Consider the following 22,638-nt stretch of genomic DNA (forward strand, 5'->3'; position numbering starts at 1 on the left):
CAAATAAGAACCCAAAAATAGATTCAAAACAATGCAATTGTTCAAACCTACTCTTCAATTCACCAAGAGCAATATCCACTATAACAAGAAAATAATCAGTTCTAAATGATTCTTCAGCTGATTGTTGTTCCCTATCACTATTGGAAACCTCATCAAAATGCCTTTTTCTACAAACTTGACGTTTTTTTGGAAATATAGGCTCAATTCCCATATCAAGGGAAATTTCTTTAGCATCAATCATGGCAGAAACAAACCCATTTATTCTATAGTTTTCAAAAAATAAAACAAGTCCTTCTAATTGTCTTACAACAGCATCAAGACGCATGTCTTCAGATTGTAACTTTTTACTAACTAAGTTAATCTTATGCAAAATGTCATGCCAAATAACCAAACTTAATATAAATTCAAAACTTGAAAGCTCTCCTGATGCTAAACTTTGAGCATCCCTACTCAATTTGGCATCTTCACTAATTTTTGTTAATTTAAATAAAGCTTCTCTGATTTGGGAAGCTTGAGATTTTATTGCTTTGACACTTTCAATGTGACTTTCCCAACGTGTAGTTGACAATGATTTCAAAGTTAAACCATCTATGTAATCAAGTAACACATTCCATCGCTTTGTTGAATTAGAGAATACCGTATATATGCATTGACATGCTCCAAAAAAAGATTTTGCTTTAACACATGAGTTGGCCATATTACAAACTATTAAGTTGAGACAATGAGAACCACATGGCATGTAAAATGCTCTAGGATTTATATCAAGTAATCTTTTTTGTACACCTAGATTTTTCCCTTTCATATTAGAGCCATTATCATAACCTTGTCCCCTCACATCATCAATATTAAGTGTAAGGGACTCAATTACATTTTGTAATTCATTAAAAATTCCTAATCCAGATGTATCTTCCACATTCAGAAACTCTAAAAAGTACTCTTCTATATTTATTGGAGTACTTGAAACATCTACACACCTCAATACTAAAGTCATTTGCTCTTTGTGACTTGCATCAGGAGTACAATCAAGAATGACTGAAAAATATTTAGCTGTTTTTATTTTTTGAATGATTGCATGTTTAACATTTGATGCTAGAATAGCTATCAACTCATTTTGAATTTTATGGCTAAGATAATGATAATGAATCTTCTTATCTTGAATGAGTCGAAAATGATGTTGCATTACTGGATCAAACTCTGCAATCATTTCAAGTAGGCCTAAAAAGTTACCATTACCATCTTCATAAATTTTTTCATTTGTTCCACGAAAAGCCAAATTATGTATAGCAAGACATTTCACAACAGCGATGATTCTGACAATAACATTTTTCCAGTGTAGTGTATCTTAAATGTTCAAATCAAATCTTGTTTCGGGACATCCATTTTCATGGCAAGGTTCATCAATATTTTCATTTTCATCTAGGAAAGGTTCATCATTATTTCCATTTTCATCTAGATCACCAATTTCTTCATTCACATCATTCTCATTTTCTACTAATTCTTCCAATTGAATTGGTTGTTCATATTCATTTGGTAAATCTTCTTCTAAATTTTCAAGTGAAGCATTGGTTTGTTTAACAAAATATTTATTCAAAGATCCTATTAAACTTTGAGCAATTTCTTCTTCTTTTTTATTTCTTTGTCTCTTGAGATTTCCGGAAAGTTGTTTCTTAGGAAACATTTTTTAATTTTCAGAATAAACACAACACAATAAAAAAAACAATAAAACTAATTAACAAAGAACAATAAAACCTGGATTTTGAGCATATTTTCTTCCACTTGAAACTTCCAATTATAAAGAAAAAGAATCCCAGCCAAGTTTTCTGTTGAATCAAATAATAAATAAGAAAAAGTTAACAATTAATCGCATAAAGCATCTCACAAACTTCAGTCAACTGGATACAAACACATGAAAGTGAGCATGAAAAAGCATTAGAAAACATACCGCCTCTTTGGAAATGACTGCTAGTTCACCTGGCTTAAGCCCTTGTTTGGCAAACTCCCGAGCTGCATATCCCTATAATATTTGAAAACAAACATGTATTAAGCATTAAAAGTTATCGAGGCTTCCACAATATTGCAAAAAATTATCACAAAGCACAAACAGCAATTTTTCAACACTTGATCATTATTACCAAATGATTTTATTTATCCTATTAAACCACAATTCTACACAAAACAACTACAAGAGTCGAGTACAAAAAGATTCTATATGTATCTTTTAAAAAAAAAAAAAATACCTTCAAAGAAAGGCACTGGTCTAACTGGTGGATGATTTATTTTCCAACTCTGTTGGAGAAGAGGAGAATCACCGGAAAAAAAAAAATTGCTTGCGTTGCTTTGCTTGTGTTATGAACTGAGAAAGTCGAAGGGTTTTTCCTTCTTTTTGTGGCTAATAAGAGTCTGTTTTGATTCCCCATATTTGTTGATTTGTTTTATATTATATTTTATAATTAATTAATAATGAACTTCCTTAGTCAATACATTTCTTTTAGAGATTGAGTATAAAGACTGATTGGATTGATTGCCTTCCCTTTTCACTGACAGGTACAGGCAGCAACTCCTTTTGTTTTAATTTTTTTTTAATACAAATATATACATAAGCTTAAAAAAAAAATTTAGGCCCCCCTCAGCTGTGGGCCCCGGGCTGTAGCCCTGGTGACCGTGGCCCTAAAAAGTACTCTTCTATATTTATTGGAGTACTTGAAACATCTACACACCTCAATATTAAAGTCATTTGCTCTTTGTGACTTGCATCAAGAGTACAATCAAGTAAAAATATTTAACTGTTTTTATTTTTTGTGAGTCACATTAATGCAAGTTAGGAGTCCTTGGGACCAAGGGCGTAACCACTCTCATACTAGGGTGGGCTCTAGCTCTTAATGCAAGTTTTTGGACATATATAAATTTGCTGCTAATTTATGTGAAGTTCATCTCACTCAATAAAAATTGGCTAAATCTACCCTAACAAAAATAGGCACATTCCACTAGACAACTGCCAAAACAAGGCTCACCAGTCTCCTCTACATAATAGATGGAAATTAACAAAAATTATAGTTCATTTCGATGAAAATTCCTAATTCCTTCCTTACTTGATTTATTTTTAATCATCCGAGAATCTACAAATATAAGGCTCAACAACCATGATGATAAAACATTTGATTCTCTCATCTTTTATTTTTTATCATGTTTTTTTTTATTTTTTTATTAACTCATCTTTTCTTACTTTTGTCCTTTAAGCATAATAGTATCTTTAAAAAAAATCCAGTGAGGTTTTTTTATTGGTCAAACAATCCAATGAGGTTGGAATTAGAATCTCTCTCTTTCTTTTTGTTTATTTGATAAGGATTTTTCTTTCTTTTGAGATCTCGATAGCATATACTTCTCTTTAAGGCATATTCCAGTTCCACTCCTACAGTGATTGCCTAACCATATGAAAAAAATGAAAAAAGACTGTATAGGCGTTGACTGGTCTGTGAGAACAATTAAATAGAAAGGATAACTTTTTTTTTTGCTTTTTCGCTAATGAAATAAATTAATTGCAAAGCACAACCCTCAAAACAATCAATTGATACTTAACTTTAATGCTCATTTAGGTTAATTGGTTGTTTTAGAAATGTTTTAAATTTTGTTAACGCTTTGAAATTATGCTTAACTTTGGTGCAATATGTCCTTGAATATCCATATTACATTCATTTTATGCTATCTGTAGCATTTGCTATTAAATCTACTTTTTTCCTAAATTTACTTCTTTGCATATTAGTTTTGGTAGGCCTCTTAGTAATTTTACTTTAACTGTTTTCCTTTTATTTTATTTTTTTACTTTTGAACTTGAGGAGTCTTCTTTTGTTAGAAAATAAAGATGTATCCAAATATTTGCTATGTATGCCAGTAATAATTAAACCTACTTTATTTGATCTTATCATTAAAGGTAGAATTTCTAATGTTTCTTTATAATATATTGATTCTCTATTTTTACATCTTAATAATTCATCCACAACAAAGCTATACCACTACAATGGGCTAATTACAACTTAATGTCGAACTCACCACAAATGCATATCATCTTTGTATTTGTATTAAGAGTAATGCTACTCTTACTATATTAGTATACCATATTTTCATACTACCTTATGTGGCACATGAAGTGGATAACCACATCAATTAAAAAGTATCAACAAATCATTAAAAAAAAAATATTAAATTAATTTTAATTGATGTAGTTGTTCACCTTATCTGTCACATAAAATGATATGTGAATATGGTATACATATATGATAAGAATAACATTTTTCTTATTTTTTTAGTCACCCTAATAATCCCTCTTAATATTTTCATTTCCATTACATTAATTTTTGTTGACTTACTTTAGTCCTCAGCATTCTGCCCATTAAAATATTATTCTTTCCTATTTTATCTTTGTAATATTCTTTCCATTATATTTATCACAACCTAAGTATTTTCTTTCACTTTTATTAATTCTTAAATCCTTTGATTCCAATTTGTTTCTCCATAAGGGATTCTTATTCCACTAATATTCCATTAATATCCTTAACATGTTTTTGATGGCCCATCATCCTTATAATTAACCAAGTTTTACTTTTCCTACTGTTATATCTCACCTATATATATACAGTCCCGATCTCTTGGACCACAGGAGTTCAAGAGATTGTGGTCACCCACCGTTGGATATTAATCCAATGGTTCAAAATGATATATATAAATGCAATATGACATAAATGATTATTACCCGATTCAAGTCATAAATAAGTGAACCGTTGAGTTTACATCAACGGTGAGTGACCATAAATCTCTTGGACTACAAGGGTCTAAGAGATCAGGACTGTATATATATATATATATAGATAAAAATGCGATACAATTTTATTAGATCAATAGGGAAAAAGCATACAACACATACCGTAAAGAGAGCCATCTAAATAACAATATGGTAGACATGGGTAAAACTTCCCATATGACTTGAGCGAGCCAAAAAGCTGAAACAATATAGACAGAATCATCACTCTCGAAAATAACTTTTCTATAACCGCTTCCAACTGCCATGATTTCCCCGGATCTAGTCCAATGACATCAATGAGAAAAACTAGCTGCTAACCAGCATGACTCTCATAAAGACATTAAGAACACCATCAAAATCAACTAAGTTTCTGGAATCATGGGAAAAAGAAATCAGAAAACTCATAGAGTTTCTAGACTTTATTGAATAAATTAAACCAAAAGTTTTTATTTTTATTTTTATTTTAAAACAACGTTGGCAAAAGGAAAACCAATCGCCACTAATATTCCTTTATGACATGACACACAGAGCGCCACCTAGTTACTCCAGGGCCTCAACGCACTAATGAGCAATTGATCTACCATAATCAAGCCGCAACACCTTAAAGAGTAGCCTAGCAAGATGACCAAAACCTACTCAAATATGAGACAATAGATCTGTCAAAAGAAGAGTAGATCAACATAGGTCCACAAAAAAATCGAAGAACACCGAAGATCTGACGAGATCAGGGGGTTCCCCCGGATCTAAGCTTTCTATTTCTCTCTCTCAACAGCTCAGGTTTTCTAGGGTATTAGTTTCATTTCCACCTATTTGATATTTACAGTAGATGAATTTCCCACTTCCAACGAAACAAAAAGAGAAAAATAATTTCCCACAAAAAATAAACTTGGAATTTTAACAAAATTTAGCATGAATTTATTCTCCTGTTTGGATAAAAAAATATATAGAAATTTAGAAATTATGTGGGGGAAAAATATAGAATTTAGAGGTCATAAGTCCCAACTTTAAATTCTATCTAAAAGTCGTCATTTCTAAAATTTCAAGAGAGATTGAGTTAAAAAAAAAATAATTGTACAAATAAAGGTTAAATTATATACTTTAAATCCATTACCCAAATAAGAAACTTTATAAATTCTGGAACATCAATTTCCGTCATTTATAAATCCCTTTGTACTTTAAATTTCCTCATTCAAACACATTATATTTAACCCCATAATTATGTAAATAAAAATAACTAAATTAATGGATACACAGTTTGATGTAAATTACTAAATTTCAGGTATCCTTGTCGGATTCGTAAAAGTAAACTGGTTCACTGACTATAAATAAATAAAATAAAAGGGCCAACAACACAGAAATGAGTCCTGCTTGCTTTGCATCACACACTCACTCGCTGACCCTTCCGTGATCGAACTCTCAACCAAGCACTTTGCTTTTCTTCTTCTTCTTCCTTCTACTTTCTTTCTTTCTCGTGCTCAGATCGTAATTCACAAGCGACCTGTTTTCCTGCAACCTACCCGCTCTTTCTTCATCTGGGTCTCACGGGATTTGCTTTGGTTCCTCCTTTTTTCTTCTTTTTTATTTTTTTTCCCCAATATATAATTTATTATTATTATTATTAATAGAGTTTGAATTCTACTTCAATTGGTTTTATAGTCCTTCTGAAACTCACTTTGTTCTACACCTTTCTCCTTCCGGATTTACTTTACTTTTTTTTCATTATTAATAGCATGCATATCTGGGTTGGTTAAAAAGTCAAGAGGCAGAGCAGAGCAACCCAGAAACCAAGCGAGTGAGAGACAGAGACAGAGAGAGATAGAGGAAAAGAGACAGACAGAGACAGAGAAGGTGCCCATGGCTTCAAGGAACTTGGAGAAGATGGCTTCAATTGACGCACAGCTGAGGCTGCTGGCACCAGGGAAGGTGTCCGAGGATGACAAACTGATTGAGTATGATGCTTTGTTATTGGATCGCTTCCTTGACATTCTTCAGGATTTACATGGAGAGAGTCTCAGAGAAACGGTATTGGGTTTGTTTTTTGTTTAAATTAATCAATTTATTTGTTAGTAATCTTTGACTACTTTTAGCTTAGTGTGCTAAAGTTTGATAGTTAAGCGAATTTGATGGATACCCATGTTAGTTTTGATGAAGTTTCATCGTTTTTCTTGGTTATTATGTATGTTTTTGTTTCTCACCTTGATATTATCGCTTTGTTTTTATAATGCTTGTTTGGGAATATCTTGACTTTTTTCTTTTTTATTCTTAAAAGAAAATTGTGGAAGAAACTATCTTGTGTACCAACTTGCTCTTTCGTTTAAATTTTCAATTCTCATTCGTCTTTCTGTTTAGTCCTGCTGCATTTTGGAAGACTCAAAAGTTCACTCCTTTAGCGCTGGTAGTGTTGATGGCGTTTTGGTTTAATAATGATTTAGATTTTAACATATGAAATTTCATTCAAAAGGTTCTGCATTTTAGATAACTGGGGCACTTCTTACATGAGATTATGTGATGATAAACGAGTAATTTATTGACTGTTGTGATTTAATTTGGACTAGGTGCAAGATTGTTATGAACTTTCTGCAGAATATGAAAGAAAGCAGGACCCTAAAAAGTTGGAGGAACTTGGGAAGGTTCTAACGAGTTTGGATCCTGGGGACTCGATTGTCATTGCTAAGTCCTTTTCTCACATGCTTAACTTGGCCAATTTGGCCGAGGAAGTTCAGATTGCTTATCGAAGGAGGATCAAGTTGAAGAAGGGAGACTTCGCTGATGAGGCTTCAGCTACTACAGAGTCAGACATTGAAGAGACTCTCAAGAGGCTTGTGGGAGACCTGAAGAAGTCCCCGGAAGAAGTTTTTGATGCCTTGAAGAACCAGACTGTAGATTTGGTCCTAACAGCACATCCTACTCAGTCTGTTCGAAGATCCTTGCTTCAAAAGCACGCAAGGTCCACTCTCCACTTACCTTTTTCATTTCTCTTATGTAAGAAGACAAATTGCAGAAGCCCACTGGTTAAGCAACTTGCTGAGGATATGTTTATTATCCAGATCCCTTTGGACTGCTAAAAGAAAATTGTGTGGGATTAGACATGTTATATTGATGGTATGTTATTTTGGTACTGACATTTTGTAATATTGACCATTTCAGGGTAAGAAATTGTTTGACACAGTTGTATGCTAAGGACATTACACCTGATGATAAACAGGAACTCGATGAGGCTCTACAAAGAGAGGTATGTGGAAACCAATGATGGAATGTTGTTTACTGATGTTTGTACACTCATTGTAGATTTTTGTTATGTTCTTGGCCAAATTAAAATTTATAAACTCATTTTCTCTGGACTATGCTAATGTTTTCCTTAAGGTTGTTGGAATTGCCAATGCAGTTGCACCCAGATGCCAATATACATCTCTCTCTGTCTCTGTCTCTGTCTCTGTCTGTCTGTCTGTCTGTCTGTCTGTCTCTCTCTCTCTCTCTCTCTCTCTCTCTCATGACAGAAAATTGCTTCCCCAACACGTGTTAATTTCTTCTAGTGTAGAATAATTGCTCTATATAATAAGAAGCTTTTATTTTATAACCAAAAGAAGCTTTTGTTTCAAATTGATATAAGTTAACTTCCCTTTTCATGTAGATTCAAGCTGCATTTCGTACAGATGAAATCCGAAGGACTCCTCCAACCCCTCAAGATGAGATGAGAGCGGGAATGAGCTACTTTCATGAGACAATTTGGAAAGGTGTACCGAAATTCTTACGTCGTGTTGATACTGCTTTGAAGAACATAGGGATAAATGAACGTGTTCCTTACAATGCCCCTCTCATTCAATTTTCTTCTTGGATGGGTGGGGACCGTGATGGTATGTTCATCTCATGCAAGTACTGGATGAGTTTATTCTGTCCTTACACAGTGCCTTATTTTTTATTTTTTTTATTTTTTATTATTTATAATCTAAATGGCCCATCACTCCACACTCACTCTAAAATCATGCCTTAGAATGATTTTATTGCTTCTGTACCTTAACATCTGCTTGATATGGACTGCAGGAAACCCCAGGGTCACTCCTGAAGTTACACGGGATGTATGTTTATTGGCTAGAATGATGGCTGCTAACTTGTACTTCTCCCAGATAGAGGATCTTATGTTTGAGGTGTCAAAAGAATCATTACTTCCACTTAGATTTGTTATATGATTCTTCTGTTCAGAGTACTTGAATACTTTTTTTTCTTTTTCTTTCCATAATGTATTTCTTATTACCATTTTTTTTCACAGTTATCTATGTGGCGCTGCAATGATGAGCTTCTTTCTCGTGCTCATGAACTTCATAGGTCTTCAAAGAAGGATGCGAAACACTATATAGGTATGCAATAGAGATGACTTCATGTTTTTATCATCCTTGCTTGAAACTTTTTCAATAGCTGGCAAAGCTTCAAATCTTTGGCTTACTAAGTTGAACTTTTAGCGGAATGGCATGCCTAATCGTCGAAACTAGCTGAAAATTCTCTTAGTTCTATTAACTTTTTTGACTTTTTTAAAATTCAAGTGTGCAATGGATTTATTTATTAACTATGCTTTTCGGATGCAGAGTTTTGGAAGCAAATTCCTCCAAATGAGCCTTATCGCGTTATTCTTGGTGATGTAAGAGACAAGCTATACAGTACACGTGAACGTGCTCGCCAATTGTTAGCCAATGGAATCTCTGAAATTCCTGAGGAAACAACCTTTACAAATGTTGAACAGGTCTCTCCTAACCACCAGCATTATGTATTTGGTTGTAGAGTTATAAAACAAACTTAATTGCCAAAGTCTACCCAATTTTAAGATTTGTTCAGCTTTAAACTTGGGGTAGTATTTGAATAAATTACAATTGACATTCAGTATTGAAATCATGTTTGATTGTTCCCCATCTTTCATGCTCATGCAACAATGTTTCGTATTAGAGCTGATTTTGTCTTTTTATTCCCTTGTAGTTCCTGGAGCCACTCGAACTGTGTTATCGGTCACTCTGCTCTTGTGGCGATCGGCCAATTGCTGATGGAAGCCTTCTTGATTTCTTACGGCAAGTTTCCACTTTTGGGCTCTCTCTTGTGAGACTAGACATACGGCAAGAATCAGACAGGCACACTGATGTCCTCAATGCTATAACAAGGCACCTGGAGATTGGGTCTTATCGAGAATGGTCTGAGGAACGTAGACAAGAATGGCTCTTGTCTGAGCTTAGTGGCAAGCGCCCCCTTTTTGGTTCTGATGTTCCCAAGACTGAAGAAATTGCTGATGTGCTGGACACATTCCATGTCATTTCAGAACTTCCCTCAGACAATTTTGGTGCTTATATTATCTCAATGGCAACAGCACCATCTGATGTGCTTGCTGTTGAGCTTTTGCAACGTGAATGTGGTGTGAAGAAACCACTAAGGGTTGTCCCATTGTTTGAGAAGCTTGCTGATCTTGAGGCTGCTCCTGCTGCCGTGGGCCGTCTCTTTTCAATAGATTGGTACAAAAACAGGATCAATGGGAAGCAAGAAGTCATGATAGGATACTCAGATTCAGGAAAGGATGCTGGCCGTCTATCTGCAGCATGGCAGTTATACAAGGCTCAAGAAGAGCTCATAAAGGTTGCGAAACAATATGCGGTTAAGCTTACAATGTTTCATGGTCGAGGTGGAACAGTTGGACGAGGAGGGGGGCCCACCCATCTTGCTATATTGTCTCAGCCACCAGACACAATTCATGGTTCACTTCGTGTTACAGTTCAAGGTGAAGTTATTGAACAATCATTTGGGGAGGAGCACTTGTGCTTTAGAACACTCCAGCGTTTCACAGCAGCTACACTTGAGCACGGAATGCATCCTCCTGTTTCACCAAAGCCCGAATGGCGTGCACTAATGGATGAGATGGCTGTCATTGCAACAAAGGAATACCGTTCAATAGTTTTCCAGGAACCTCGTTTTGTTGAATACTTTCGCCGTGTAAGTATCCTACTACTATCCAACGTGATCGTCCTTTCAATATATATGTACTTTGTGTGTGTGTGTGTGTAAACTAACCATTTCAATAACATGAATCCCCCTTGATGCATTAGCAACAATGTATTAGTTTCTCTTTTGGGTCAATGGTATGTTAGTTACTAATTTAATCCTTTATGACAGATAGTGTGTTGAATCCCGAAATTGAGTTTCAAGAATCATTCTTCTGTTGTCTTCCTCTTACATGCTTTGCCTACCTTAACATCAAATTTGTTCATTATTAGTTTTAAAGCTACCTATCCGATCAGGACAGAATTGGCTGATGAAGATTGTTCTGTAATAATTTTCTCTTGGATAATGCAGGCAACACCAGAGATGGAGTATGGCCGGATGAACATTGGGAGTCGTCCTTCAAAACGAAAGCCGAGTGGAGGCATTGAATCACTACGTGCAATCCCATGGATATTTGCTTGGACCCAGACAAGATTTCATTTACCGGTGTGGCTTGGGTTTGGGGCAGCATTTAAGCATGCTATTGAGAAGGATGCGAAAAATCTCCATATGCTTCGAGAGATGTATAATCAGTGGCCTTTCTTCAGAGTGTCGATTGATTTAATTGAGATGGTGTTTGCCAAGGGCGACCCGGGTATTGCCTCTCTGTATGACAAGCTGCTTGTGTCAGAAGACCTATGGTCATTTGGAGAGAGATTGAGGGCCAACTATGAAGAAACTAAGAGCCTCGTCCTCCAGGTAATGCAGTTTAGGCAGCCCTTTACACTTACTTTTGCAAAGGACAAATTAAATTACTCTACATCTGTGTCCATAACCACCTTCTTACTTTTTCCTTAACTTGATTGTAAAACCATAAGAGCATATATCTGAGGCTAATGTTAATTTAAAAATGTAAATTATCAATTTTATGAAGAAATTTCTGAAGTGCTATTGGTGTTGTTTTATTACTTATTTCTACAAGTTTAAAGTTTTTTGAGCGAATATAATTAGTTTGACTGCACATGCAGGTATCTTAAGAAACTAATATCATTTTCTGTTAATTTTGTAGGTCGCTGGACATAGGGCTCTTCTGGAAGGAGATCCTTATTTGAGGCAGAGACTCCTCCTCCGTGACTCTTACATCACCACACTTAATGTGTGCCAAGCCTATACACTCAAGCAGATTCGTGATCCGAACTACCATGTTAAAGTAAGGCCGCACTTGTCAAAGGAGTACATGGAAACAACAAGCAAGCCAGCGGCAGAGCTCGTAAAGCTTAATCCAACAAGCGAGTATGCTCCTGGACTAGAAGACACACTTATTTTGACCATGAAGGGTATTGCTGCTGGAATGCAGAATACCGGCTGAAGTTTAGGTATCTTGTATTTCAGTAACTTATGTTGGAACGTATGAAGTATTGTACGAAATGGATGCTCTCTGCTTATAAGTGCTCTAAACCTCTATCGAATAAAAACTTATGTAATAAGTTTAATAAAAATAGCGTTTTGGTTTGTGTGAACCAGAATTTTCCTTCTCTATGGCTTTCATGTTGTGGAAATTTATTACTTGAGGTTTTCTTTTTGCAACAGCAGCCGGGAACATACCGTTATGATATAAACCATATGCTCATACTTTTGTGCTTCTCCATCTGTTCAAATTTTCGTTATTTGTATTCCCCTTTTGTTTTTCAAAAGGAAAATATTTAATGCTTTTTATTACGAATGGTTCTGAGGTTTGAAAAATTATTGCCTTCCGTCCTTGACAGTTTTTTGTGACACCAATGGTTTTGTTAAGGTTACACCCTGCACGTTAAAATGGAGAAAAGAAAAAAACAGAGTAATCACAAAAGCCAGCGCCACCCCCACCCCATCCTCTTGAGCCCTGACACCCCACACCCATCCCTGCAGCACCTCCCTTCCGGCGCCCCTCTCTCTCTCTGGACATTTGTTTTGAAATTTGCATTTTGAATTCTCCATCTTGGCATCTTGAAAGGTGCTGTTGCTGCCCTTTTTTCTTTTCTTTCTTTTTGGTAATATTTGCTGCCCAATTTTCATCTCTGCTGAAGTTGGGTAAGTTGAAAATGAAAGTGCCAACTCGACTCAACTCGCGGTAATCTGGGCGAGGTGGATTTTGGCTGTGTTGGAGAGGAGAGCGGCGGTGGAGGTGGGTGTGGGCTGGATCCGCGGGGGGTAAGTTGGAGGAAGGTAAGTGGGGGTTGGCTGGGTGGGATGATGGGAGGTGGCTGGTGGTAGAACTGGCAGGTCATTTGTTTTTAATAAAAGTTTTAATATTTATCTTTTTAAAAAAGTTTAATTTTCTTTTTAATATAATATTATACCTTTTGTTTAAGCCTATATTCTATTGGATGTGTGGTTTGATATACGTGCTACGTTAGCATTTTAATAGAAAAATTGTTGGAAGTTCAGGGAAGGACCATTTTGATGTTTGTAGGATAACCTTAAGGATCATTAATGTCACAAAAAAAAAAAAAAAGGGTGAAAGGCGATAATTTCACAAACCTCAAGGACCATTCGTGATAAAAAGCCTAAAATATTACTATTTTAATATGAGATAAATCTTCATACCAAATTGGTGAATTTTTTCATTTTTGATACAATTTTTTTTTTATGAAGAAACTTGATAGAGATTTTAAAAAAATATATGAAATATATTATAGATATATTTTGAGGTTTTAGGAGAAGGAACAAATCTATATATATAAAGCAAAAGGCAGAGAATGGTGAAACATTCAAAATACCAGAAAGTATCCTTGGTTAATTCAAACATTAAAGATTGATATTATAAATTAAACGAGGATAATCTGGTAAATTCATATTTGTACATATTAAAAAAAAATTAAAATTAAAAAAAAATCAGATATTAAATCCTACTTTTATAGAACATAACTACCTATGTTATCTTTTCTTAATTCTAAAAATAAAATAAAAAATAAAAAATAAAATCAATTGGCACATTCATGAGGTTTTAGGGAACTCGTATGGTATTTTTAGTTTTACTTATATAAGTGGAGAGAAAAATCATTATCTAAATTCTAATGGACTGGACATGCGTCAATAACTCTCATCCAATTTAACTGTATAATTCTTCCTTTGTCAGGATTTAATTGTCCCTGTAGATTTGGATAAAGTCAAGAACAAAATAAAAGTTTTTCAGCATACATGGTCTTAGCTTTCCCACTTTGCACTCGAGTTCGAATCCCCCTCCCCATAGTCTAAATTTGATTATATTAAAATAGAATATTACTTCTATAAAAAAAAAATAATAATAAAGGTTTTTCATGCTGAAACAGTTGAAGTAATCAAATCTTGAGGATTTTAGCTCTGACTGGAACATGTATTGCTTGCTGACAAGAGGTCAATGCTTGCCCCTCCAATAAATTTAAAAAAAAAAAAATGTAGTTATCTGAAAATATTACAAATGGTATGAGGCAAATTATAGACAAATATATTCAATTCCCTTGTTTTACAACATTCATACAGAACAAAGGACAACTAACATCAATAACTAGTATACAGTTCTGTTCAATTCACTACACGTCTTCACTTCCGAGCAGCTTATCTGTACATTCAGGTAATTAAATGAAAAAACAGATAAAAAATAGAAACTATGCACAATAATTTTTCAAGGATTTTCAAGTCGTAAGTTGTAACTTGAAAATATGGGATCACACCACCCAGAGTAATTCCAATGTAGTTAGTTTCTATTGGAGGAAAGTTGGCCATCTTTCTTAACATTTATCAATTATCTGCGAGTATAATACAAAATTCACGAACTTTGTAATTCGAAACTCAAATCGCATAGTTTCATATTCGAAAAATGTTAGGTTGGTGAAAGTTTGGCCATATAGTTTTCTCAATTTCAGCCAAAAGAGTGAAAGCGTGCTAACCAGCTGGAAACAATTGAGAGCAGAACAAACCTCTGAAAGCTGCATCGGAACTATCAATGGGATATTCTGCTGATCTATGAAGATGGGAAGGTTTAGCTTGAACTTGTGTCTGTTTTCTCAGCTACAGGAAGTGCTTCCTCTATAGCTTGGATAAAAGTAGCAATCTTGTATGTGAAGAATCCCACTAACATTGGTATCAATTCCAGTTGCATAAATCCATATTGTGGAACGACGAGCCTGCACCCAAACTCAAAACTGTTAGTCAATGAAAAAGAGTCATGGCTATTGAATTTCTTGTCTTCAGCCATATCCACAGAAGCATTAGGCACAACCACTGTAGATAAAAGCATAATCACAAATGGTTATTTGATACCAATTTCACTGTAAAAATTTTCCAATAAAAATAGGGAAGGCATTTAAAAGAAACTTGCAGAAACCACCAATGGAAGTGTCTATTAAAGAAAGAAGATGAGTACAGTACATGGCAAGAGGAACATGCCAGTGCAGATGCTTACCCATTCCACCTGTTAAAGATCATGACTAGTACAACAGGAACCAATAGCCTCGGTTGCCCAATCGCTCCCCTGCATTAAAAGTCCATAACGTTAAATGATATTCTTCTTTGTTCTTTAAAAACAGCATATGTAAGATCTTGCTTTTTATGTCCCTTTTAAGGAGCTGCTTTGAGCTGAAACACCATTTATTTAAGTAATATTTACAAATATGGAAGGACAATTCACTCGATCAACAGGCAGTGTGTAGGTTGAAAGATTTCAAAAAAGATTTGTAAGTTGCAAGCTTACAAGAAGCCTAAACCTGGTTAGCACTAGCAACATAAGGTAATACTGGTGCTAGCAGGCATCTTCACCTGAAGCTTCAATAAATTGATAGCAGATCAGGGAGGGTAGCTAGTTGTTGTTCAGAGTGAATTTTCCCAACATCTTGATGGATGTGTGTATGAAGTTAAAGAAAACATCAAATTGCGTATTGAACTCCTCATGAATACGTGCGCATATATGTGAAGGAACTTCAATTAATTAATCAAATTTTGGCCTATTAGTTACTCAGTACAAAACATACAGCTGATGTATTTATTATCAGGCAACAGTCATTTATCACATACTTGAGAAGTCCCCTTGCTCCATCTGCCATGGAATCCACGCTACTCCCCAGCATACGCATGTAAGCCACAGAACCAAGCAACCCAACACCATAGCTGAATGCATAAGAGATGGATGAGCAATCCAACACTATAGCTGAATGCCATCAACAAATTATAATCTATAAAAAATGTATATGAAACACCATCAGATGTCCTGAGATGGTAAATGTCGAAAGAACTACCTTTCACTAGTGAATCTCTTTAGAAATAACACACCAAAAAAAAAAAAAAAAAAACCGTTAGCAGGGCTCACATTTGTTCACATACTAATAAACGAAATAGGCAGTACAAATTTTAGTATCAAACTAAGCAGAACGAATTCTATTGGTTGCATTCTCACAGATAAAACTATCAGGACATATTCTATTGGTTGCATGCTGACAGATAAAACTATCAGGACATATTCTATTGTTGAACAAAAATAGAAGCTATGGACTTTTATTGAACCTTAAAAAAGCTAGAAACCTTAAATGTCATTGTCATGACTTATCCTAATCGTTAAACCATGGAGTTACTTTTATTGCACTTTAGTTTGCACGCAACATACAAGTAATGTAACACCCTGAACCCATATGTACGATCTCAAATTGCAGTCAACTCAACAAAACTGCCCTCCTAATCATTTATTTACTTTAAATAAGCAGTATAAAATTTTCTTAAACTACAAGTTCTGTACATATAATATAGTTGTAGGACTGCCATGAAAAATTTTACGGTACAAAAAGGGAAGAAAAAAGAAAGAAACAGAAAGCATGTAGAAAGAAGATAATCTTAAGACGTTTCCCATGCAGTTCACAAATTTGCTCGCAGGAATGGAAAAGTAGAAAATGAACCTGGCAACCAAGATCTGGGATGACAGGACTTTAATAAATAAATAAATAAGAACCGAAAAGTCCATACCTAGCTGCAATTTCAGGGGAATATGAAACATAAGCTGAGACTAAGCCAACACCGCCTAAACCTAGTGTAAGGAATTGCAACCTCTTCTTTAACTGTAATAGCAACATCAAACGAAAAGTAATATTATTCTTTTTTTAAATTCTAGAAGTGCCAAAGGAGCATGAATATGAACAAAGGCAGGATGGTATAGATGATAAAGTGGACCAGTACTGCAGAGAAGTACCTTAAAATACTGTTTCCTATACTGTTCAGCCAATACTTTTGGGTCCTCCCGAGAGCGCCTTAATTCCCGAAACATCACTTCCTGCAGGTTATATCAAAGTGAGAAGCAGCAAAACAAGAAGCACATCCTTCAAAGTAACAAAAGTTGAACTGAAAGTTCTATTTTAAAATATAAAAAGCCTTATTCGCTTCTATAAGCTGTAAAGGCCTTGACATATAGATGACCAAGTGGCTGGATACCAATGGGGCTTTTATTAAATATCAGACGTACACTGCCTCCAGTTGCAGCCTTAGTTGCTCTATCCCACTTATCTTGCTCACGCCGTGTTGGTGCCAATTTCCATTTGATTCTAGTGCTGCTGGCACTCTGGCAATAAATAAATTTCAGAAAAAGAAAAGTTGTAAATGCACAACTACCCTGAGATAGAAGTACTTGGATTGAAAAGTTAAAGACATTCATCATACTTGTGCTGGAGCCTCAACAGGTTCTATCTTGGGCTGGGCAGGAGAAGCAGTGAGTTCTTTGCTGAAATCAACTTCTAAACTGCATGTCCATAATTCAGTCAAGTTTTGAGAACAAAATTTTTATTTAAAGGAAAACAACTGAGACTATTGGTGAGAACAAACCTGTCAAGAGTCATTACTCTATTCAAGCTAAGAAACCCAGAAGGCTTTTCCTGATTACACCAAACACGCTTGATCACACAACAAAACCACATAAACCATTCACAAAGAAAAAGACCACATGAGTTCATTCACCAAGACTATGTTTTCATTGCTAGAAAAAACAAGGAAAGGAACATGAAATATTATCGTGCTTTCTTTTTTCCTTGTTAAGCCAAATTCAGCCAGAACACGATGAAAAGGGCTTCGTTTAGATATCATACGACGAATCACGATAGCCAGTAACGCAATGTTCAAATTCCTCCTTTTCTTTCTTTCCTTTCAGTTCTTCAGTAACCAAACCAAAATGTCTAAGTAACAAGAAAGACGCCAAATTGACCAACAAACAAAAACCCATCTTATAGATTACTAAGCTAAATCAACATAAATGTAAAAAAATTTAATATCATATCAAAATCCATACATTTGAATAACCCAAACATCAATATTTACAATCAAATTACCCAACCAAACCATCCAATCAAATGACAAACATAAGAAACACTAAACGAAACAAACCCAGATACGAAATCAATCAGCTCAGTAAAAAGAAAAGACTAATGAAATTGAAACCTGAACAGTAGTGGCTTGAGTGGAAGAGTCAGGGTCCTGAATGAGTTTTTTCATGCGGTCCATGAATTCTCTGTTCCAAATGAAATCATCAGAGGTAAGCGGGTCATCTTCGCCTCCCCAGTACTTTCGGAGCTTGGTTGTGGTTGGTGGGCCACCATACTCCCCTGGAGCTACCCCAGTGGACCATTTCATGGGCTTCTTCTTGGGCAATAAGATCTTGGTCTGTCTTGGGTCTGGTACAGGTGGAGTTGCTGAGTCTGGGGAGATGGGTGTTGCTGTGGAGGTCACTGAGAGACAGTGGTTCAGAATTGCCATTGCTTTTTTCTGTTGATAATGAATCAATGATGATAAAGAAAGAGCTTCTGCTATTAATGGAACATACAAGTGTAATTTTTGTACGTTCGGTCCTGTGTACTACCTTCCAATACGCATGACACATATAACATGTAGAAGTATTCTTCAATAAAACATCGAAATAAAATATGGCTTATTATCACAAAACGTTCATAAGGTTTATAAAACTATCAGATTGCATCTTTAATGTTTTTTCTTATCATTCGTGGTCCTTAAGGTTAGTATACATGATTATAAATGGTCTCTGCCGTTAGGTTCTGTTAAAAACTCTATCAGTTTGCCGGCGTGACATATACAAAACATCCTTGAGGTTCACAGAACTATCACAAATGCTCTTTATGAAAAATTTTAATTTTTTAAAATTAAAATTCATAAAATTTTTGTTTTCTTTTTAAAATTTAATGAATTATAATTATTTTAAAATATATATTAAATTTTAAATACATGCGACACTATATTATTGTAGATGTTGGCTCCATATATATGCCACATCAACAAACTAACGAAGTTTTTTAAAAATAATTTAAAATTCATAAAATGAAAAAAACTAAAGGTTTAGGATTCATTAATGGTCCTCAAGATTAAAATCCTTCTATAAATGATTTTTTCATTTATAAATAATTTTAAAAAGAAAACCAAAATTTTATGAATTTTAAATTAAAAAATAAAAAAAATTCATAGGGACCATTTGTGATAAATGTGTAAACCTCAGGGATGTTTTGTGATATATATGTATGCCACGTTAGCAAACTAACAGAGTTTTTGACAGAACCTAACGGCAGGGACCATTTGTGATTGCACATACTAACCTTGAGGACCATAAGTGACAAAAAAAAAAAATTAAGGATGCAATCTAATAGTTTTGTAAACCTTAAAGACGTTTTGTGATAATAAGCCAATAAAATATTTCCACATGTTCTATGTATGTATACATGGGATGTATCATTCAACATACATGGATATATATATATATATATATTAAGATTTTCTATTTAAACCTTGCAATTCTTTTTGTTCACCCCAATACTCAAATCATTAAGCAGTAAGTTTTATTACCGTATAAAAAGAAAAAAAAAGGTTATCCAACTTAATAATTAACCCTAGTACATTTATACACACACCCCACCACTCTTCATATTAAGTTTTAGAAACCTCCTTCCAATTTCCTGTTTACAAACTCTCTCTCTCTCTCTCCCTCTCTATTTCTCAAGTTCTCAACTCAATAATACCCAAGTGTTAGAATTCCAGTTACAATTCTTGGAGAGAGATAAAGCTGTTCTCTTTCTCTAGAAAGTATTAAATTTCGGATTTGGGGTTTTATTTGTTCGTGTTTTTTCTTTTTGCTGGGAACAAAGAAAATTGTGGGATTTAAATAGAAAATCTCTTTTAGCTCTTATTTTTTCAGTTTGGTTTGTATTTAAGGGTAGTTTGGGAAGATAATGAGGTTTTCTTAGAAATTGTGTTAATTTAAATTAAAAGTTGGGGTGAACTTAGAACATGAGGTGAACTAAGAGAAGTGTAGGGTTTAAATAGAAAATCTCTATATTTTTTGATAAGTACCATGAGATGTCCAGGCCAGCTTGCACGCACCTCGACTAATCCCCACTCACTGAGCCTGCCGCTGGCCACCAGATGTTGCAACTATTAGGACTCGAACTGGTGAGCAAACCTAGCTGAACCCACGTATCTTTTCACATGTCCTGTGTGATTACCATTGGGCACCATCTATTTTTAATGAAGCACTAATTGAGTTTTTTTGTTTTTGTTTTTTTTTAAAATACCGACGATAGCATGTTAAGGTGTTAGGGGATTTCTTTTAGTAAATACCACGAGGTGTTCCCACACTCAAAGCTGGTGCTTCGGGCCGAGGGGATATGAGCCAACACAGGTCGTCCTACTTTGTGTTGGATGGGTGTGTGCAGGCATGCCAGCATGGTGTACTTTTGAAGATGATGTGGATGGAAGAATGGATGGATTGAGTGCGCCTGTTTGGGTATGACTTCGCTCAAAGAGATTGTGGCTTATAGAGGAATAGTTCTCAACCGTCAGGTTCACGGCATGAAGTACAAGGTCATTGATTGGGGTCGATGGCAGAAGACGGTCGGTGAATTTGGATGGTGCTCCAGCGCCTTGCTAGATTGTTAAGCCTGTATGATATATGGGGTGGACGGAAAAATAACAGGGATGATCTAAGGGGCTACATTTAGTCTTTGCTTTTGGCTATGGGTCCTTCGGTCATCATGGCTTTGAGTTATTAGCGCGCTTCCCAAAACAGTGGACACGTTCCCCTACTGTTTAGTCTTATCCTTGGTCTCTGGCGATCTGGGTCGTGACAGAGTTCACGGTCTACGGCCTATCCTAATTGGATGCCAACTTGAGTGGGTTGTGGGTCTCCCTATGTTATAGCTGTTTCTGAATTAATGCCTTCAATCAAGGGGCAGAAAGCTTTTTTCCCTTCTAAAACTCTGTTCCAGGTTTCCTTCGATGGGACCCTTGAGCATGTCTCAAGGTAATGGGTAGGTCATTGGCCATTCTCAACTGTCTGCTCGCTCTCAACCTTGCGTACCATGATTGCGTTCTCCCATATGTTGTATGTTGGTGGCTCGACCTCGACCTCTCATACCGTGACCGCATGTGTTAACAACTAGGTCGTCATCTAGGCAACTTTTATCCATTGGGCCGAAAAATAGCCTCAACATGGGAAAGCTTGACCGATTTGGCTCTGGACTTTAGAGCAACTCCCTCGGATCCACCAAACCTCGGGCTGAGGGAAAAAAAACAAAAAATTCGTTTTCAGCGAGGAGTCCAAGCCCTGGCTGGGAGTGGGTCCCACGAAGATGGGCTGGCCCGAAGACCAGTTTCGCCCGAGCTTGAGCCTAAGGGTTGATGATGTCAGGCACGACGTCATCGCGAGGTTTAAATTTTTTTTACCATTGACAACGGTAAAAAAAGTTTAAACCAGCGTGGGCTGACGTCAACCCTGCGCAAGCTCCAATGGGTAGAAGACAGGTGTTACGCCCCCAGCGCTCTGATCTGCTTCTCCTCCTCCAATCCAACGACTGTCATTTTTTTGGCAATAAAATTATGAAAAAAAATTGAATTTTTTTTAAAAAAATACTAAAAAATTATGAATTTTTTTTCTATAAATACCTATAAATACCCTTCACTTTCAACACCAATCCTCATACATTTTATTCTACTTCTACTATTATTCACTCTTTACTCAACATTTTCCTCTCTTTCACCTTGTATTTTTATTTTTTATCTTTATGGCTTCTTCTATCGAAACCGGAGGGGCGTGGAGCACCATGAAAGATGTTTCCTTGTCTGAGGTTTGGCTCCAAGTTTGTCATTGTCCCGTGTCAGGCAATGAGATGAAATTTTTTCAGATGTGGAAAAATATTCATGCCGAATTTTGTGAAAAAATTCCGGGGTCGACTCGTACAGAAATGGCATTGTCTAGTAGGTGGAAAATTCTCAATAAAGAGTTGGTAAAATGGAGAGATGCCTTGGCAAAAGCGATGGACAACTATAGAAGGGGAAAATCGTAGTAACGAGGTAAGTATTTTGTAATTTTCGTTTTATTAAGTTTAATGTCCTAATATATATATTTTGTTAATATTTATTGCATTTTCAATATTTTGTTAATATTTCTTGCATTTCCAATTGTTTCTTAATATTTCTTGCACTTCCAATTTATTTGTAAGGTTAATTGCATTTCCATTTTTTTATTTTTGTTACTTGCATATCCAATATATTTTAAATATTTCTTGCATTTCTATTTTTTTTTTAAATAGATGATTCAAGCACATATGTGGTTTGGTGCAACTGGGCAAGGAAAAAAAAGTTTCAACCATCATGAATGTTGGGAGGTGGTGAAAAATTGCAAAGGCATCAGAATTATTCCCATGGGTCCTGCCGTTATGTTAAACGAAACGCCACTCCGTGATTCAATGACATCGGATTCACCTATCGATTCCCCTATGAGTCAAGACTCACCCATCGAAAAGGAGCCTAGGCCCATTGGCAGAAAGGCTACGAAGGCAACGAAAAGGAGCAATAATACATCAAAATTTTTGGAGGAAATTGCAAGGCAGAACCAAACTAGA

General features: G+C 35.4%; 2 protein-coding genes across 4 annotated transcripts; one reads left to right on the plus strand and one right to left on the minus strand.

Moving 5' to 3' along the window:
- Window positions 1-6,160: 6,160 nt before the first annotated feature.
- On the plus strand, window positions 6,161-12,282 carry LOC117621224 (phosphoenolpyruvate carboxylase 2). Its single transcript, XM_034351573.1, has 11 exons — window positions 6,161-6,351; window positions 6,525-6,817; window positions 7,351-7,742; window positions 7,943-8,027; window positions 8,427-8,649; window positions 8,837-8,940; window positions 9,063-9,150; window positions 9,376-9,530; window positions 9,761-10,759; window positions 11,120-11,506; window positions 11,817-12,282. Exons 2-11 carry the CDS (start codon window positions 6,650-6,652, stop codon window positions 12,114-12,116), a joined length of 2,901 nt encoding a protein of 966 aa, XP_034207464.1. The 5' UTR covers window positions 6,161-6,351; window positions 6,525-6,649; the 3' UTR covers window positions 12,117-12,282.
- Window positions 12,283-14,064: 1,782 nt separating this feature from the next.
- Window positions 14,065-18,564, minus strand: LOC117623192 (protein CONSERVED ONLY IN THE GREEN LINEAGE 160, chloroplastic). 3 transcript variants are annotated; one of them, XR_004585092.1, is made up of 10 exons: window positions 18,176-18,557; window positions 17,567-17,616; window positions 17,405-17,483; window positions 17,211-17,306; window positions 16,941-17,021; window positions 16,718-16,809; window positions 15,779-15,871; window positions 15,171-15,239; window positions 14,686-14,892; window positions 14,065-14,327 (listed from the first exon to the last, which is right to left on the minus strand). XR_004585092.1 is itself a non-coding variant. In XM_034354079.1 (10 exons), the coding sequence occupies exons 1-9, from the start codon at window positions 18,488-18,490 to the stop codon at window positions 15,196-15,198; spliced, it is 867 nt and encodes a 288-aa protein (XP_034209970.1). In that variant the 5' UTR covers window positions 18,491-18,564; the 3' UTR covers window positions 14,449-14,892; window positions 15,171-15,195. The 3 variants fall into 3 exon arrangements, 2 of the variants coding, with proteins under 2 accessions (XP_034209970.1, XP_034209969.1); XM_034354079.1 differs by lacking the exon at window positions 14,065-14,327 and adding an exon at window positions 16,000-16,016 and having other exon boundaries at window positions 14,449-14,892; window positions 18,176-18,564; XM_034354078.1 differs by lacking the exon at window positions 14,065-14,327 and having other exon boundaries at window positions 14,449-14,892; window positions 18,176-18,558.
- Window positions 18,565-22,638: the final 4,074 nt, after the last annotated feature.

The sequence above is a fragment of the Prunus dulcis genome, chromosome 3 (assembly GCF_902201215.1).
Source record: "Prunus dulcis chromosome 3, ALMONDv2, whole genome shotgun sequence".
Lineage (NCBI taxonomy): Eukaryota > Viridiplantae > Streptophyta > Magnoliopsida > Rosales > Rosaceae > Prunus > Prunus dulcis.

Coding starts and splice junctions, on each gene's coding strand:
- LOC117621224 (XM_034351573.1), top strand. CDS start 6,650: ATGGCTTCAAGGAACTTGGAGAAGATGGCTTCAATTGACGCACAGCTG. Junction 7,743..7,942: donor TTGCTTCAAAAGCACGCAAG/GTCCACTCTCCA, acceptor TGACCATTTCAG/GGTAAGAAATTGTTTGACAC. Junction 8,028..8,426: donor ATGAGGCTCTACAAAGAGAG/GTATGTGGAAAC, acceptor CTTTTCATGTAG/ATTCAAGCTGCATTTCGTAC.
- LOC117623192 (XM_034354078.1), bottom strand. CDS start 18,490: ATGGCAATTCTGAACCACTGTCTCTCAGTGACCTCCACAGCAACACCC. Junction 17,484..17,566: donor AGAGTAATGACTCTTGACAG/GTTTGTTCTCAC, acceptor ATGGACATGCAG/TTTAGAAGTTGATTTCAGCA. Junction 17,307..17,404: donor CTGTTGAGGCTCCAGCACAA/GTATGATGAATG, acceptor ATTTATTGCCAG/AGTGCCAGCAGCACTAGAAT.